At 45.4% G+C, this 19,857-nt stretch overlaps 1 protein-coding gene across 2 annotated transcripts in view; it reads left to right on the forward strand.

Moving 5' to 3' along the window:
• Positions 1-19,857, forward strand: part of LOC106602231 (rho GTPase-activating protein 7) — a 170,252-nt gene that overhangs the window by 8,880 nt on the left and 141,515 nt on the right. The window contains exons 3-4 of one of the 2 annotated variants that reach the window (XM_045716410.2): positions 1,030-1,197; positions 1,566-1,709. In XM_045716410.2, coding sequence (XP_045572366.1) covers positions 1,030-1,197; positions 1,566-1,709 — 312 coding nt within the window. The remainder of the gene's footprint in view (positions 1-1,029; positions 1,198-1,565; positions 1,710-19,857) is intronic. The other variant, XM_045716411.2, reaches the window with a different exon arrangement.

The raw sequence follows: 19,857 nt of genomic DNA on the forward strand, positions 1-19,857 counted from the left end.
TGAAAGAGTGGTGGCAAGGAGAAGGGAGGAAAGACAACAGGAAGAGATGGGGTAATAAAAAAAAGGATATGAAAGGATATAATTGGAGAGGGGGGGCTTTTCGGTGGAAAATGTAAGAAGAAAAAGGAGGGAATGGTGGAAGAGAACCAAAAAGAGAGAGAGAGAGACAAGGAGAGGGCAGGAGAGGTTGCCCAATTAATTTGAGTGCATCTGAGGATCCCATTCCAGGATTCTATCAAAGTATTTCTGTGGTCTACATGATATTGAATCAAAGCCTTAGTTGATATATATCTCTGGCATGCACTACATCATACCTTTCCTGTCTCATTCACCAGGCCCCAATTCAATCAAACACACATAAGAAAACTGCTCAACGTAATGCTTTCAGAGGGCTAAGAGAAAAAACGTAACTAAACAATGAAGTCCCTGTCTGTGTTATGTATTATGTATTAGAGTTGACGTACATATACATATACCTGCTCCCTTCCCTTAAAAAGAGAGCAAGAGAGGACATGACTAAAGATGAACAGGCTTATTAGATGATAGTCAGTTAGCTGTATCTAACCACAAAGTGGAAGGACCATCAGAAGAAAGAAAGAACCGAGGCCTAGAGTATCCTTTAGCGGTTTCTGCCCAGTAAAGACACAATATAAATCTAGCATTATCACTGATGTTCTCCTTGAATCAAACATAGTCAAATATAGAGCGGCAAGTTGCCGGTTAAGAGCATTGGGCCACTAACAGAAACATTGCTGGTTCAAATCCCTTAGCTGACTTGGTGAACAATCTGTCGATGTGCCCTTGAGCAAGGCACTTAACCCTAATTTATCCTGTAAGTCGCTCTGTATAATAGCGTCTGCTAAATGATTAAAATGTAAATCAATAACACTGATTCCATATATTTTAAGTACAAATAATTTTTCCCTCCCTCTCTCTCTCTCTCTCTCTCTCTCTCTCTCTCTCTCTCTCTCTCTCCCTTCCTCCTTCCCTCCCTGCCTCCCTCCCATCCTCCCTGCCTCCCACCTGTAGAGCTCTAGAGAGGAGCAGGAGCGTTCTCGTCTGGACTCCATGGTGTTACTGCTGATGAAGCTAGACCAGCTGGACCAGGAGATCGACACGGCCCTCAGCGCCTCCTCCTCCTCCTCCTCCTCCTCCTCCATGGCCATCACCCCCACCCTCAGAAGACACCACCGACGGGTCAGTACCAGGACACAGAGACAACTTTTACAATTTACAGTATTGTCTCTAATTTTAGACATTCAGTTTCATAGCATTGTTTAAATATTCCCCATTTAATGTTAATGGGGGGCTAACATGGCCGCCATAGAATGTTGAAGTGTCATGTAAATGCATCATAATGCAGAAACCTCAATGTCCCAACTCTCTAAATACATGGCTCTGTCAGTAACTAGCTAGACGTTACAGGAGACAGTCAGTACCTAGCTAGCTTTAGGAGAACCTAATACTAATCTGGCTAGCTTCAAGAGAATAAGTAATAGAAGTAGCCATAAACTATTGCTCTAAAGTTTATCTCTAAACCAATCAATGTCCTTCCTCGGTTGCAGGAAGTGGACTTAGACTCAGTAAAGGCCGTTGGGACAGTGTCAAGCACTTCTCAGTCTGTGAATACTCCACAACAGCATCAAGTATCCACTACTCTGACCTCCGCTAGGCCGACTGCTGCTCCCGGGACCAAACCCAAGACTGGGGTAAATCAGTCAATCATTGTGACGCTTACGCTTTAACCCAGATTTCAACCTCAAATCAACGATATAGGGTGTCAATGTTTTGGGGATCATTTCAATTGAAGTGTTAGGTTTGGTCACATTTTAACCTACCATTTCAAACAAAATCCACAACAGGGTCTCAATGCTTTGTTTGTGACGGATCTGTCAAACAACAACAGAGGTTTTAAGGTTTGGTTTATTTCAAGGCAAATTCACGTTTTGTGACGGATCTGTCAAAGTTGATGTCAGTCAAAAGTGTAAAGGATCTCTGGTTCCTTTTAACCTAAAATCTGTCTCTTGATGGATCTCTGGTTCGTTCTAGCCTGAAATCTGTCTCTTAATGGATCTCTGGTTCGTTCTAACCTGAAATCTGTCTCTTAATGGATCTCTGGTTTTGTCTAGCCTGAAATCTGTCTCTTAATGGATCTCTGGTTCGTTCTAACCTGAAATCTGTCTCTTAATGGATTTCTGGTTTTGTCTAACCTGAAATCTGTCTCTTAATGAATCTCTGGTTCCACCTGTCTCTTAATCTCTGGTTTTGTTCATCCTGAAATCTGTCTCTTAATGCGTCGGCCGGCTGGTCGCTCAACTGAGCAGCTATAGAAGGAGGTACGGGGCATTTAACACCAGGCCAACTGTGTGATTAGGTTTAGACCCCATCGGAGAAGGGAGAGAAGGCTTATTGGCTTTCTTTACACACCTCAAGTCCCTCCAATCCCTCTGTCTGTGTCTGTTTACTATACAGTCCCTTGAGGAGTGTTTGCAGTGCACTTAGTGAGCTGGCAAGGCACAAGGCACGCACTAAAACCCAGAGAGGATCTCACAGACGGATGGAGGGATGGACAGACAGACAGTGAACACACACGCACGTGCACACACAGACACACACACACAAACACACACACACAATCACACACAGAGTGACTCTGACTGGTAGGAATGTGGCCCAGCCATTCCGAGGGCCTGGTTCCTTGGCAGACTACTAAAGCCCGTAATTAGCAGGTTCCTGGGTCTTGAGCCACCTCGCCCCAACAAAAGGGTCAAGGGAGGAGGGGGGCTGGGGTCGTGACAGGACAGACCAAGTGGGGCGAAGGGGGCCGAGGGAGGGGGTGGGACTTTGTTCAAGAGAGATTTACATCTTGACCTCTTTAGTCGCTCACTTAATGGCTTTTTTGTCTGACTGTGTTGTCTTTGTGTTTTTGGGACAAGCACACAATGAACACACAGGTGGGTTGACCATTTCTTGGACAAATCTTCGGGGACTGAATCACTTTATCCAGTGTTTGTTTTTGGTTGTTGTCTTGTGATTGAGGGGACGCTGAATTAGACTGCTATTCTATTGACAAATTGCCACATAGAAAGACATACAACATTATGAGTTGTTAAAAAGAAATGATATCAAAGGTTATGCTCTTATCTGTTGTTTACAAAAGCAACAGAAGTTCTTTGGGGTTCCAGGGTTCACTTCCGCTCCTCTTCAAAAAGCTGTTAAAAAGTTTATTTCAAAGGTTATGGTCTTTTAACAAGTAATTCAACACTTGAGAATGGAAGAAGGTCGTTACACAGAATCTATCGCTTACTCTAGTGATATATTTGTTATTTATCAGCGCAGAATTGTGCTTTCCAGACAAAATACTAGATAGGTGATTGTCTTTGTATCTTTAAACAGGAAAAACAGATTTCTGTGTTATCTGTGGTCATTGCTCTTCCATATATAAACTAGCAAAAAAATTTACGTCCTCTCACTGTCAGCTGCGTTTATTTTCACCAACTTAACATAAGTTAAGTAAATATTTGGATGAATATAACAAGATTCAATAACTGAGAAATAAACTGAACAAGTTCCACAGACATGTGACTAACAGAAATGGAATAATGTGTCCCTGAACAAAGGGGGGGTCAAAATCAAAAGTAACTGTCAGTATCTGGTGTGGCTACCAGCTGCATTAAGTACTGCAGTACTTCTCCTCATGGACTGCACCAGATTTGCCAGTTCTTGCTGTGAGATGTTACCCCACTCTTCCACCAAGGCACCTGCAAGTTCCCATACATTTCTGGGGGGAATGGCCCTAGCCCTCACCCTCCGATCCAACAGGTCCCGGACGTGCTCAATGGGATTGAGATCCAGGCTCTTCGCTGGCCATGGCAGAACACTGACATTCCTGTCTTGCAGGAAATCCCGCACATAACAAGCAGTATGACTGGTGGCATTGTCATGCTGAAGGGTCATGTCAGGATGAGCCTGCAGGAAGGGTACCACATGAGGGAGGAGGATGTCTTCCCTGTAACACACAGCATTGAGATTGCCTGCAAGCTCAGTCAGATGATGCTGTGACACACCGCTCCAGACCATGACGGACCCTCCATCTCCAATTCGATCCTGCTCCAGAGTACAGGCTTTGGTGTAACGCTCATTCCTTTGACGATAAACGCGAATCCGACCATCACCCCTGGTGAGATAAAACCGCGACTCGTCAGTGAAGAGCACTTTTTGCCAGTCCTGTCTGGTCCAGCGACGGTGGGTTTGTGCCCATAGGCAACATTGTTGCCGGTGATGTCTGGTGAGGACCTGCCTTACAACAGGCCTACAAGCCCTCGGTCCAGCCTCTCACAGCCTATTGCGGACAGTCTGAGCACTGATGGAGGGATTGTGCGTTCCTGGTGTAACTCGGGCAGTTGTTGTTGCCATCCTGTACCTGTCCCGCAGGTGTGATGTTCGGATGTACCGATCCTGTACAGGTGTTGTTACACGTGGTCTGCCACTGCTAGGATGATCAGCTGTCTGTCCTGTCTCCCTGTAGCGCTGTCTTAGGCGTCTCACAGTACGGACATCGCAATTTATTGCCCTGGCCACATCTGCAGTCCTCATGCCTCCTTGCAGCAAACCTAATGCACGTTCCCGCAGATGAGCAGGGACCCTGGGGATCTTTCTTTTGGTGTTTTTCAGAGTCAGTAGAAAGGCCTCTTCAGTGTCCTAAGTTTTCATAACTGTGACCTTAATTGCCTACCGTCTGTAAGCTGTTAGTGTCTTAATGACCGTTCCACAAGTGGATGTTCATTAATTGTTCATGGTTAATTGAACAAGCATGGGAAACAGTATTCAAACTCTTTACAATGAAGATCTGGGAAGTTATTTGGATTGTTATGAATTATCTTTGAAAGATAGGCCCTGAAAAAGGGAGGTTTCTTTTTTCGCTGAGTTAATGTGTTATGTATGTCAAAACCTGAAGAAGAGTTTCAGATAAAAAAGGTTGGTTTTTATTTTATTATTTTTTACATGCATTTCACATTCAGCCTCTATCTAGCAGTGCCGGTCTACAGACCAAAGGTTGAGATGAGAAGTTTATAGTTTTATTCTTAGACATATGTCTTAGTGTTCTTTAGTGATGTTGTAACTGCAGACCTGTTCCAGGCCTTATAGACAGACTTCCATGAGCTGAAGAGACAAGCTGAAGATACAAGCTGAAGAGACGAACTGAAGAGACGAACTGAAGAGACGAGCTGAAGAGACGAGCTGAAGAGACGAGCTGAAGAGACGAACAGAAGAGACGAACAGAAGAGACGAGCTGAAGAGACGAGCTGAAGAGACGAGCTGAAGAGACGAGCTGAAGAGACGTGCTGAAGAGATGAACTGAAGAGACGAGCTAAAGTGACAAACTAAAGAGACGAACTCAAGAGGCAAACTAAATAGATGTGCTAAAGTAAACAGAGCTCTCACTGTGCCTAATAGACGTTGGAGAATGACTTAGAGGAAACAGAGAGCATGTGTGTGTGTGTGTGTGTGTGTGTGTGTGTGTGTGTGTGTGTGTGTGTGTGTGTGTGTGTGTGTGTGTGTGTGTGTGTGTGTGTGTGTTTGTGTGTCTTCGAGCGTGCGTGCATCTGACTGACTGTGTGTGTGTGTGTGTGTGTGTGTGTGTGTGTGTGTGTGTGTGTGTGTGTGTGTGTGTGTGTGTGTGTGTGTGTGTGTGTGTGTGTGTGTGTGTGTGTGTGTGTGTGTGTGTGAAGGTGTGTGTGAAGGTGTGCGTGTGTGTGTGATTCTGGGCACCTCTACAGTGGAGACCCCATGGAGTCAGAGAGTGATGGATTGAAGTGAAGAGGCGATGACTGTCTGAAGGGGTTGTGAGTGGTTAAGAGGATAGGGGTCTATTCAGAAACTGGAGTGGTGAGATGCCCACTCAATCAACTCTGATAGGACAAGGAGACGCTGGACAGACAGCTGGCCCTTTGAATGAAGGAAAGGTATAGGTCGTCACAAGATGGCAAAGCTGCAAAGTCAAAATGGTGAAGGAGCAATGAGTTCCCCTGATTTCCATCACCCCACTCTCTTGATATTGGGAGTCTCCAGATGCACTGGCATATGGGTAGGGTGTCATTAGCAGAACATTCCACCCTGATCGATTCCGGGGGGATGACTGACTGAGACATTTGATTAGTCCGTTGTGGGAGGTAATCCTGTGGAAAAGGCCTGATGGGATTCCCACAGTTTGAGAATTCCCAAAACGGAAATGGATGCTCCTTCTCCCTGGTTCCCACAGAGGCTGTGTATGTGTGATGATCCCCCTCTAATAAAAGAAAATAACCTCACTCCTCCTCCAGATCCACTCCCTCCATCTTACCTTCCTACTGTACTGGAGGAGCAAGGGATAGTCAGGAGGACAATCCTCTCTAAATAATTTAACAACGGGGAGAGGGAGAGCAAAAAAGAAAGAAAGTGTATGGGGCCTGGTCCAAAGTAGTGCACTATACAGGGAATTTATTTTTTTCTTTTATTTCACCTTTATTCAACTAGGCAGGTCAGTTAAGAACAAATTGTTATTTACAATGACGGCCTACCGGGGAACAGTGGGTTAAAAGGATCTCTACAGATCGGTGTTCCACCCTCGGGACGGTTGAGCTAATGTGCGCTAATGTGATTAGCATGACATTGTAAGTAACAAGAACCAGGACATAGACATATCTCATATGGGCAGAAAACGTATGTTCTTGTTAATCTAACTGCACTGTCCAATTTACAGTAGCTATTACAGTGAAAGAATACAATGCTGTTATTTGAGGAGAGTGCACAGTTATGAACTTGAAAAGTAATTAATAAACCAATTAGGCACATTTGGGCAGTCTTGATACAACATTTTGAACAGAAATGCAATGGTTCTTTGGATCAGTTAAACTTTGCACATACACTGCTGCCGTCTCATGGCCAAGATCTAAATTGTGCCTAGATTCCTAAATCAAATATTGGCCTTTCTCTTGCATTTCAAAGATTATGGAACAAAAAAAATACAAAAAACGCATGTTTTTTTCTTTGTATTATCTTTTAGATCTAATATGTTATATTCTCCTACATTCCTTTCACATTTCGACAAACTTCAAAGTCTTTCCTTTCAAATGGTATCAAGAATATGCATATCGTTGCTTCAGGTCCTGAGCTACAGGCAGTTAGATTTGGGTATGTCATTTTAGCCGAAAATTGGAAAAAAAAGGGGCGGATTAACTGCCTTGTTCAGGAGCAGAATGACAGATTTTTACCCTGTCATCTCAGGGATTAAATCCAGCAACCTTTCGGTTACTGACCCAACGCTCTAACCACTAGGCTACCTGCCACCCCAAGGGTGCCATTTGGTACGCACTTAGAGGGAGAGTGATAGAGAGATAGAGAGGGGGTGCATGAGAGTGATAGAGACAGACTGACTCATTTATCATGTGGCAGACCTAATCACTCATTCCTGTCTAGTCATATCCACACAAACGGCAGGAACGTGAGCAACCCCTCGTAACGAAGATGTCCCGCCACTCGAGGGGTGTTTGCCCAAGGAATTCTAATGGAAAATAGGTCACCATCTAGGTCTGAGATGGGACGAGAAGAAAGGGAGGAATGTGCAGAGAAAGGGAAAAGAGAGATCAAGGGTCTGGCTAACGTAATTAAATGACAGCAGGGGAGGAGATCCTGCTACTGATCCTGGTCAGGCTAGTGTTGGATTCACAAGTGAGCCTTCAGCACGTGGCTAACGTCTGCACTTAAGTGGGTTATGAGCTATGACTGCTAACATGCTGGACAGCTAAACTTAGTTTTTAGCATATTAACACAGTGGCTAAGTAAATAAAACATATATTTATTAGCATGCTAACACACTGGATAGCTAAACAAAGTTGCTAGCATGCTAAGACTCAAGCTGGCTAATCAAAATATCTATCAATTTGCATGCTCACATGCCAGCTAAATTAATTAAATGAAACAGCTATTTGTTAGCATGCTAACACGCTGACTTGCTAACCAAAGCATCAATATCAATGGACACGAGTTGCTCACAGTAGCGTTCAGTAGGCCTAGGGCATGCACTGCAGACATTCATCTCTAACACGTAGGCTTCCAAAAGTTAAAGCATGTCTGTTCATTGTATTTCATATCTAACATGTCTGCTTCCAAAAGTTAAAGCATGTCTGTTCATTGTATTTCATATCTAACATGTCTGCTTCCAAAAGTTAGAGCATGTCTGTTCATTGTATGTCATATCTAACATGAGGCTTCAGAAAGTTTTAGCATGTCTGTTCATTGGATTTCATATCTGCAACGTTCAGTACCAAACTGAACACAACCCACAATTCACGCTAATTTAATTAGAGCATCCGATTGGATTATAGACAGGAAATGAATGAGGGGGCGGTCTATGATGGACAGTTTAGGAGCAGGCAGGGGCATTGGGTTTATTATGAGTATTTTCAACATGTAGACAGATATTCCATTGATGCAGCATTTGTTTCTTGGACATTACAATGGAGCAAATGGCTGCTCTCATAGCAGGCTGAAGTCCACAACAGCGAGATTCCCTCCTTATCTTGTTGATGGCGGTGGTCTGCACTGTGTGTGTGTGTGTGTGTGTGTGTGTGTGTGTGTGTGTGTGTCTTACCAGGTAAATACAAGGGAGATTGGTTATTGTGCTAAATGCCCCCTCTCTCACACATGAACACACACGCACGCACGCACGCACACACACACACACACACACACACACACACACACACACACACTGTCTATACTTTTATACCTTCCCTATCTGTCTCCATGGTTTGACTTTTGGCGGGAGATAAGACTAAACTCCATCTTTAAAAACAAACATTTTTGATAAACGAAAATGCATTCTAAGTAAGCAGTGCTAACCTTCAGCACTCCACAGCCTTCATCAAGCATGCCACCATTGTGTTCTCTCATGACAACTGGTGTTTATGTAACAGTGATAAAGTCCTAGAATCCTGACATGTGGCTTTGGCGTGTTGTTTTTAATGGACACTGACTAAGGTACAGTATTTGTCACAATGTACGAATTGTAGTGCCAAGCCCTCTAAAGCGAGTGGCTATTCTTGACTACGCTGTATTGTCGTTGGGGTTCTGTGTGCGGTGTATGCTGACCTAGCAGGTGGTTTTCATTCTTGACTACGCTGTATTGTCGTTGGGGTTCTGTGTGCGGTGTATGCTGACCTAGCAGGTGGTTTTCATTCTTGGATACGCTGTATTGTTGTTGGGGTTCTGTGTGCGGTGTATGCTGACCTAGCAGGTGGTTTTCATTCTTGGCTACGCTGTATTGTCGTTGTGGTTCTGTGTGTGGTGTATTCCGATCTAGCAGGTGGTTTTCATTCTTGGCTACGCTGTATTGTCGTTGGGATTCTGTGTGCGGTGTATGCTGACCTAGCAGGTGGTTTTCATTCTTCGCTACGCTGTATTGTCGTTGGGGTTCTGTGTGCGGTGTATTTCGACCTAGCAGGTGGTTTTCATTCTTGGCTACGCTGTATTGTCGTTGGGATTCTGTGTGCGGTGTATGCTGACCTAGCAGGTGGTTTTCATTCTTCGCTACGATGTATTGTCGTTGGTGTTCTGTGTGCGGTGTATTTTGACCTAGCAGGTGGTTTTCATTCTTGGCTACGCTGTATTGTCGTTGGGGTTCTGTGTGCGGTGTATTCTGACCTAGCAGGTGGTTTTCATTCTTGGCTACGCTGTATTGTCATTGGTGTTCTGTGTGTGGTGTATGCTGACCTAGCAGGTGGTTTTCATTCTTGTGTGTTGTTGTGGGGCTGTAGTTGTGGTGGTGGATGGTGCACCATAGCAGGTGTCTTTCTCTCGGCAGTAAAGTTTGTTTTTGTTTGGTCTCATGCTCGTGGTTGCCGTTGCAGGTTGCTGTCTTTGCGTTGTAGCGGGAGCTATTTTAACGGAGGTGTTAAATTGTAGCGGATAGGCAATGGGATTAAGATAAATTAAGTTAAATTGGGAATTGATTGTTTGTCATCATGTGGTATGTGTGGGGCTCTGTGGTGATTTGCCTTATATCTTCTTTGTTTAATTGTCTTATCTTTTGATCATGTAACGTGAAATTGTCCATTTTCTAAGATCATAATATGATTTGATGTAAAATATGGCTGATGCGGTGTGTCATAGTGGCTTCCCAGTCTTTTGTGCGTTTTAACAGGGTGCTATTCTTAGGGGGTTTGTGACAGCAGTAGAGGATGTCACATGTCAGCGCAGGGGCAGAGGCCCCTTAAATGGTACAGTCGGAAACAACATATCAATCACTCTCTGGGAGAAGAGTTCCCCAACAGCACAGGGCCGCCAAAAAACAGACCTTCTATTACACAACAGATAGGCTATGTCCCAAATGGCTCCCTTTGTCCTACTGTATATAGTGCACTACTTTTGACCAGAGCCCTATCGTGCAGCACGCATAGACATCCCTCAACCGTCTGTTAAATGTAGCACCCCAGATTCTAACATAGATGTGCCTGTTATGTATACTAACTCTGACATATACAAACTCTGACTTATACCAACTGTGACCTATACAAACTCTGACTTATACTAACTCTGACCTATACATTGGGGGATGGTGGCTTGGGAGTCCTGTGGGGGTGGGGAGTGGAGAAAGAGTTTTTTTCGGGGGGGGGGGGGGGGTCTCGGATGGTTAAGGGGCAGCTCTTGGGAACTGTGGGAGGATCTTGGATGGTTGAGGGGCAGCTCTTGGGAACTGTGGGAGGATCTTGGATGGTTGAGGGGCAGCTCTTGGGAACTGTGGGGGGATCTTGGATGGTTGGTGGCCTGGCAGTTGGGAGCTTGGGCAGATAGGGGCGCTTGACCCTGGTTGCTCCTGTGGGTCGCTCTGGATGGGAGTGTCTGCTAGATGACTGAATGTAATGTAAATGTTGAGCGGCTTCACTGCAGGTAGATTGTATGTTTTAATATTCAATAAAAATAAATAAGGAATCAGACCTATACAAACTCTGGCAGCTCTATCGCCCCTCAGCATTCCATAACCGTCCCCTAACCATCCAACCTCTTGGCATTTGTTCTGTCTTCCATCTCCCTGGCAACCATGCTCAAAACAAACCATCTGTCATATCTCGCCGGTGTTCGGTCGCTGTTTGACAGTGCGTGATGTAATGCTGTAATTAGGTGTTGGTGTTCTAAGTGTCCGAGTTGTCTTGTACCTGTTATGTCCAAAGGGTTAGGCAAGAAAAAAGTGAATTTAGATGCTTGTAGATAGACAAGAGGGACTACTTTTGATTTATCGCCTGTTGGGTTAGGTATGCATCTGTTTATTTATCTTGTGTGGATGTGGACAATAGCTGTGCTGAGGCGTCTGTGATAAGGCCGCAGGCTGTAGCTGTCGCTTGTCCTTCCTCTCTCTCTCTGTCTCGTCCTGTTTGGCAAGTGGCCACCAACACACAGTCCCCAAACATCCTTTATTCACAACCAGAAACCACACCTTGGCTTTCCAATGGGCCTATATAGAACTGGATCTCATTCTCTCTCTCTCTCTCTCTCTCTCTCTCTCATACCATATTTCTCTCCATCTCTGACAATATTTCTCTCTCCCTCTTTCTCTCTCTCTATTTCCCTCCCTCTCCCTCACATCCATTCTTCTACATGCTAATAATATCTATAACTTAGCATGTAGCCGACAATGGCTTACCTTCACATTCCTCTGTTGCTCTACGGGCAACATTTGAATTAAAGTCAGTCAACAGCATGGTGGGAAACCAGCAGTATTTCAATGTCAAATGGGGGTGGCTCTGTGGGTATACTGTCCGGTCATGGCCGAGTTAGTCGGCTTTCTGCTGTATTGTTGTCCCTGACCCTGACCGAGGCCAATCTGCTCTGAACACACAGCTGCAGGAGCACCAACAGAGGCCTGCCTCAGCCTCTCTCAGCCTCTCAGCCCCTCAGACCCTCTCATTCCCTCAGCCCCTCTCAGCCCATCAGCCTCTCAGCCTCTCAGCCCCTCAGCCCCTCTCAGCCTCTCAGTCTCTCAGCCACGGTCAAACAGGAGAGGGAAAGAAAAGAGGAGAGAAAAAGAAGATTGTTTTTGGAACAGGATGTGGAAAAAAATGAACTTCTTCTTTACCTCTGTATGGAAATCTCTTATTTCCTGCCGATTCAAGGTTACGTGAATTGCATTAGGTATTCCAAAAACTAGGCAGAACACAGAGGGGTTTTTTTTCAGTCGGTGGGAGACAGGCCTTTTAATTAACAAGACAGGGAAGAAGAAAAAAAAATTATACTGAAATGTGAAATTGTTTTGTAAAATGTTGCCACGTTAATCATAACTTTTGTGTGAAAATCCTAACTGAAGCAGAATGATCTGTCTCATTGTCAACTTCAAGGAAATTATTCAGTCCACCTACTGGACTGCGTGTCCCTACATCTTCTAACTTTGAGCCACCAGAAAGACAGAAGTACAATGGCAAACTGAAGACCCCCAATCCGCTGGGCCCATAATACCATCCTGTTCAGTGATGTAGTGGTAAAACATAACTGGTGGGTAAACGCTAATCGCCGTTCGTGTTGAGTAAAGTACCGCTCCATATACTGGTGGGTAAACGCTTGCAGAAAATGAAAAAGGTGAGTAATGGGCATTTACGTGCATTCACCATCCACCACACCACTGGTCCTGTAGTGTTATGACTGGATCTGTAGTGTTATGACTGGATCTGTAGTGTTATGACTGGATCTGTAATGTTATGACTGGATCTGTAGTGTTATGACTGGATCTGTAGTGTTCTGGCTAGATCTATAGTGTTCTGACTGGATCTGTAATGTTATGACTGGATCTGTAGTGTTCTGGCTAGATCTATAGTGTTCTGACTGGACTTGTAGTGTTATGACTGGATCTGTAGTGTTATGACTGGATCTGTAGTGTTATGACTGGATCTTATATAACTAACATTCACCACCATTTAATCCAAGTTGTGCATATTATCTTACATACCATCTCTGGTTCCATATCAGCTCTGTTTATACTAACAGTAATATCATCATGTCTTGCATATTAGTTGCTGAGAGAGAGATTTATAGCGTTAATAGTGCTTGTGAGTGTGTGTGTGTGTGTGTGTGTGCGCGTGTGTGTGCGTGTGTGTGTGTGTGTGTGTGTGAGTGTGTGTGTGAGTGGGTACGTGTGTGTTATTATAATTATTATTGTTATTATTATTATTATTATTAATATTACTGTTATTAATGTTGTTATTTTTACTACTGTTATTATTATTGTTATTATTATTATTATTATTGTTGGTTAGTACATCAAAAGGATGCACACACACACACACACACAAACACACACACATAGTTGTGTGATGATGTTATAGATGGTAAATCTTCTATATGACAGGTAAACTGAGGCATCTAGAAACCCCCTCCAGCCAGAATGAACGTCTGTAAATCAGTCAACAAACAAACACATTTGAAGTGGAGCAGAGCACCGACACACAACAGGCACACATCGTAAAACCAGGTGTGCAGGCCTGCGGTGTGTTGTGTGTGCGTGTCTGAATGACATCATCTCACCCACATCTCAACATAGCCACTACTTAGACACAGCGGTGAAACCGTGAGTCTTGACTTAGAACATGGGCCGTATTAACAGATGTCATGATGAAGGTGTTTGTGTTTGGTTAGGGCTCATGTCTGGCATTAGAAGATAGGGTGTGTTAAATTAAATGTCTGAAGGTGTTGGGTATCTGGTGGCATTGTGTGTGAAATCTGGAGGTGCAGCTGCGTGTGCGTGTGCCCACAAGCACGTGTCGGTCCATGTGTGTGTATGCGTTTGTGTGTTTACCCACACATGTACATGCCCTTGTCCATGCATATTTGAGTCTGTGTGAGGAGAGAGAGAGAGAGAGAGAGAGAGAGAGAGAGAGAGAGAGAGAGAGAGAGAGAGAGAGAGAGAGAGAGAGACTACCAGCAGTCCCTCAGTAGGTCATTAAATAGGAGGTCTACCATGGCCTCTGTCCTCCATATGAGACAATTCAACCCTGCTGTGGGACTCAGCCCACTCTGTTGTTGCCCCCAAAGCACCATTGGCTAATCCAGGAGCTAGCATTGTTACTGGAGTCAGGCTCATGCTAATCCAGGAGTTAGCATTGTTACTGGAGTCAGGCTCATGCTAATCCAGGAGTTAGCATTGTTACTGGAGTCAGGCTCATGCTAATCCAGGAGTTAGCATTGTTACTGGAGTCAGGCTCATGCTAATCCAGGAGTTAGCATTGTTACTGGAGTCAGGCTCATGCTAATCCAGGAGCTAGCATTGTTACTGGAGTCAGGCTCATGCTAATTCAGGAGTTAGCATTGTTACTGGAGTCAGGCTCATGCTAATCCAGGAGTTAGCATTGTTACTGGAGTCAGGCTCATGCTAATCCAGGAGCTAGCATTGTTACTGGAGTCAGGCTCATGCTAATTCAGGAGTTAGCATTGTTACTGGAGTCAGGCTCATGCTAATTCAGGAGTTAGCATTGTTGCTGGATTCAGGCTCATGTGACTGATCCCCATTTTCTCTGCTTGGTAAGACAGAGCCAGGAGACAAATGGCATGTCATCAACAACGAGGCAAAAAGAAGAGGTGTTAGTCAGGAGGAGGACAGCAATGACCTCAGTGTGATAGGAGGACCAGACCAGACAAGGCCAGTCTGTGGTAATGGGAGGAGGAGGAGGTAGGAGTTGGGAGGAGAAGGAGGAGGTAGGAGTTGGTGTGTCTCTCGTCTGTTGATAGATTCCACTGGCCTGCCAGCCGTTTACACTCAGAGGGCCTAACACTAAATCCCAGCAGACACTGGATAAAACCAGAAGCCTGCTGCTTTGGCTTGGTGCTCTAAACAAACACACTGTGTGTGGGGTGTGGGTCTGTGTGTGGTGGGTGGGTCTGTGTGTGAGTGTGTGCGTGGGGGGGGGGGGGGGGGGGGGTCTGTGTCACTCTCTCTTTCTCTCCTCTCCCTTTTTCCATCAACATCACTCCTGTACTGACCGTATCTCATGTCCAGCAGGTTGAACAAGAGGGCAAGTACGCGGCTGGCAGCCTGTGTGGGAATGATCAGCTAGCAGCTGCTGAAGTTGTCTGCTTCCTTAAGCCACTCAGTAAACCGTGCCCATTTCCCAACGTAGATTAGTGTAAAACACTGCCTAGGACCCATCTGTATATATCACATTATGAAGATGTGATGTACTTCAGGCATTGGTGCATTGACGTGTACAGAATAAGAATAGGAATGTGAATATGAAGTCTTGAATCCAATGTTATAACGCACTCTACAATACCACCTGTGTTTTGCGGTTTAACTTACGCAAAACTGAACTGTGTGGTTAAATATCATTTCAAAAACATCCAAACGTAATCTGAAACACATGACAGGTGTAGAAGGAGAGGCTAAACGGACACTGCTGACCTGTTACTAACCAAAGCAGGTCAGGAGTGTCCGTACAGCCTTTTCCAGGTATAGGCCTCATTTCTTTACCAGGAAGTAGTCCCTCACCACCAGGAAATATGACATCACGTCCTGTTGACACACTTCAAATGTAATATGACACATCTGGAAATCGTTAAAAGGTGGAATGGGGTATAGGGAGAGGGGAGAAGGTGTAAGGGCGAGGGAGGCGGGGGACTGGGGGTCTTGTCTCTGAGAAACGGGGTGCAGTGAAAAGAGAGAGAACGTTTTGAAGGGCATGTGCGCGCAGGGCTTGGAGTGTGGAGAATGAATTCCTTTATAAGTGCAGGGCTGATTGGTCTGTCACACTCACACTGCAGTCACAGACCAGAGATAAGATAAAACCAAGGCCCTCTGTACAAACACACACTCATACAAACACACGCACACAGAAACACTGCTTGACTCTCTCTTTCTCTCTCTTCCCCCCCTTCCCACCCCTTTCTCCCTCTCCTCTTCTCCTTCTCACACACAGTGTCCTCCTACCTCCATCCCTCTCCGTCCAGCTTACCTGACCATAGCATAGCCATGCCACTGGCACCAATTAAACCAGCTGGTGTGGGGAGAGAGAATGGATTGGCTTGGCTTGAGCCTGTCTAATCCCTGGGTCTGCTGAGACCATGGGTGGTCAGAGTCAGAGGGCCCAGTCCGCAGCTGGAGATAGTTTTTTGGGGGAGGGGAGGGTGGTGGTCTGGAAGTCTGGCATGGCAGACTCGATTTACGTCATGCAAGACTAGAGCCACATGCCAAAGCGCTGCATTGCATAGTGTTGTTTACCCCCTGTGTCATACACACCCTGCAGAACGTACACACACGTGCACATGGAGACATGCACAGACACAAATACACACACTCTCACATCCACACACCCTCTCTCTCTCTCTCTCTCTCTCTCTCTCTCTCTCTCTCTCTCTCTCTCTCTCTCTCTCTCTCTCTCTCTCTCTCTCTCTCTCTCTCTGCCTGCCTGCCTCCCTCCACCAGTAAATTAGCTGTAGTAAATGAGGCAGTGGAGGCCTGTGTTTTAAAACACACCACACCAGAAGAGATTCTACCATTGTCCCGATGGCATAGCAATGAGATTAACCTAAACTGTGCACACACCTGTGACCCGGCTCAGCCACCAGGAAGTAGACAAATGTGAGTAGATAAAAATAACCAATAATAAAGCCAATTGTTATAGTGGCCATGACGAGGTTCACAGGAGTCATCTGGCAGGCTACCACACACACACACACACACACACACACACACACACACACACACACACACACACACACACACACACACACACACACACACACACACACACACACACACACACTCCTACACACAGAGGAATGTGATGAACAGATTGTGAGCAGCTGAAGCAGCTGAAGTAGACATATGAATCTACCTCTGATACCAAGCCAAGGTCCTGGCTGGTTGTTGTTGTGTTTGTAGTTATGATTTAATAATTGAACTGCCAATGAGGGAAGTACAGGGTTGTAGGGTCTCCCTAAAGGGGGACTTCAGTAATGGTATCTCCCCAGTGTTGTTGGAAGGTTAATTAAAGGGCAATAAATTATTGAGGGAATTCCTCTCTATTTCCACGTGAAATGTGACCTGCGTGTGTGATAAAGCCCTCTGTTGTTTTCTCTGAATCCCCACGACCCACATACACACACACACACGCACACACATACACTGTGGCCCAGCCGGCCCAGCCAGCCAATCCAGCCCAGCCAGCCCATCCAGCCCATCCAGCCCATCCAGCCAGCCCATCCAGCCCAGCCAGCCCAGCCATCCAGCCCATCCAGCCCAGCCAGCCCATCCAGCCCATCCAGCCCATCCAGCCCAGCCAGCCAGCCCATCCAGCCCATCCAGACCAACCAGCCCAGCCAGCCCAGCCAGCCCATCCAGCCCAGCCAGCCCAGCCAGCCCAGCCAGCGGTGAATGTGATTGAGGTTGTGTGGGATTTAGATAAGACCTAGAAGAGGTATGCATGGCTGGGGCTCGGACACTGGGTTGTGGAAGAGACTGTGGCTTGAGTCCCAAATGCCTCTACTGCTCTACTTTTGACCAGGGCCCAACTCTGGTCAAACTACTCAAATCTAGTGCACTATATACAGGGTAGGTTGCCATTTGGGACATAACCAGAGACAGACAGATTGGGACCAAGACAACAGTTTTATCCAGCCATCAACCCAGCTGATCAACAACATCAAACAGAGAGGATGAGACGAGGCTTTGTGTTGGCTATACATCTGTGGCTGTGTCTGAAATGGCATCCTATATGGGGCACTACTTCTGACCAGGGCCCATAGGAGTGCACTATATAGGGAACCAAATGCTATTTTGGACTAAGCCGTCTCCCACAGAATTTGATGTGTAGATGCTGGAGTTTTCACTGTGACCTGACCAACTGGATAGTGTTGGAATAGGAATTGGACAGGAAGTGTTGTTAAGGAGTTTTAAGCCTGCTTTATAAACAGGGAGGCAGGTAGCCTAGCGGTTAGAGCGTTGGGCCAGTAACCCAAAGGTGGCTGAATTGAATACCCGAGCCAACAAGGTGAAAAATCTGCCGATGTGCCCTTGAGCAAGGCACTTAACCCTAATTGCTGCAGGTGTTCCGTACTACCATGGCTGATCGTGTAAAACAACAAATTTCACTGCACCTATCTGGTATATGTGACAGTAATAAATACATTAATGAATATGGCCTTACTGACACACTAGAACATGACTGTAAAGCAGTGCTGTAGTCGAAGACTCGGGTTCCACCAGTAGTGACTTTTGCATAATTCAACATACCAGTTAAAACAGCAAATGTTATAAAGCTGTATTATCTCGTTAGACTTACAAATATGCAACAATGTCATCAAATTCAGCTTCAAAAAGGGTTGGACTGCAGCTTTTAGCACTACCGAAGGACTTGCGACTTGACTCGAGTACAAACGACTCGGACTCAAACATTCGGGACTTAGGACTTGACTCGTGACTCGAGTGTAAACGACTCGGACTCAAACACTAGGGACTTAGGACTTGACTCATGATTCGAGTATAATCAAATCAAATGTTATTGGTCACATATACATGGTTAGCAGATGTTAATGCGAGTGTAGTGAAATGCTTGTGCTTCTAGTTCCAAACTATGCAGTAATATCTAACAGTAATCTGACAAATTCACAACAACTACCTTATACACACAAGTGTAAAGGAATGAATAAGAATATGTACATACAAATATATGAATGAATGATGGCCGAATGGCATAGGCAAGATGCAGTAGATGGTATAGAATACAGTATATACATATGAGATGAGTAATGTAGGATATGTAAACATTATTAAAGTGCCATTATTTAAAGTGACTAGCGATACCTTTATTAAGTCAATTTATTTAAGTGGCCAGAGATTTGAGTCTGTATGTTGGCAACAGCCTCTCTATGTTAGTGATGGCTGTTTAACAGTCTGATGGCCTTGAGATAGAAGCTGTTTTTCAGTCGGTCCCAGCTTTGATGCACCTGTACTGACCTCGCCTTCTGGATGATAGCTGGGTGAACAGGCAGTGGCTCGGGTGGTTGTGACATCAGGTGCTGTAGGTGTCCTGAGGGCAGGTAGTTTGCCCCTGATGATGCGTTGTGCAGACCGCACTACCCTCTGGAGAGCCTTGCGGTTGAGGGCGGTGCAATTGCCGTACCAGGCGGTGATACAGCCTGACAGGATGCTCTCGATTGTGCACCTGTAAAAGTTTGTGAGACAACTCGGACTCAAACACTAGGGACTCGACTTGGAATCAAGTTTAGTTACTTGATTACATCACTGCTAAATAAGTTAAATGCTCACCTAAGAACACACACACACACACACACTCATACACAAACATATGCATGGTGTGACACTTTGGCCCCAGATCTATTCCAGGGACCCGTCTTGGATTAAAACAGGCTCAGAGATCAAAGGTCAGTCGGGACCCGAGGTCAGATGTCAGAGAACAAGGGAGACCCCTGCATTCCACACACACACACACACACACACACACACACACACACACACACACACACACACACACACACACCACACACACACACACACACACACACACACACACACACACACACACACACACACACACAACCCTCTCTCCCTCTCCCCTTCTCTATTGTCCGAAAATTCTTTATCTGTTGCTGTGGCCTTGGATTGAGGCGTTTGCACATCAGAAAACAACGTGTTTGCCCCAGGCCTTCCGCATGGCGTCAAGTAACTCCGTCTAGGCCTAGAAGAACACACATTTACTGGGTCAAAGGTCAGACTTAAAAGTGAAAAGTAAAGTTATGTATGTTGTATTTCTGATGTATGTTTTCAACGCTCTGGAATGGATGATCATTTGTTTGAATCACATTCTCTAGCCAGCTGCA

The sequence above is a fragment of the Salmo salar genome, chromosome 04 (genome assembly GCF_965601325.2).
Source record: "Salmo salar chromosome 04, fSalSal1, whole genome shotgun sequence".
Taxonomy (NCBI): domain Eukaryota; kingdom Metazoa; phylum Chordata; class Actinopteri; order Salmoniformes; family Salmonidae; genus Salmo; species Salmo salar.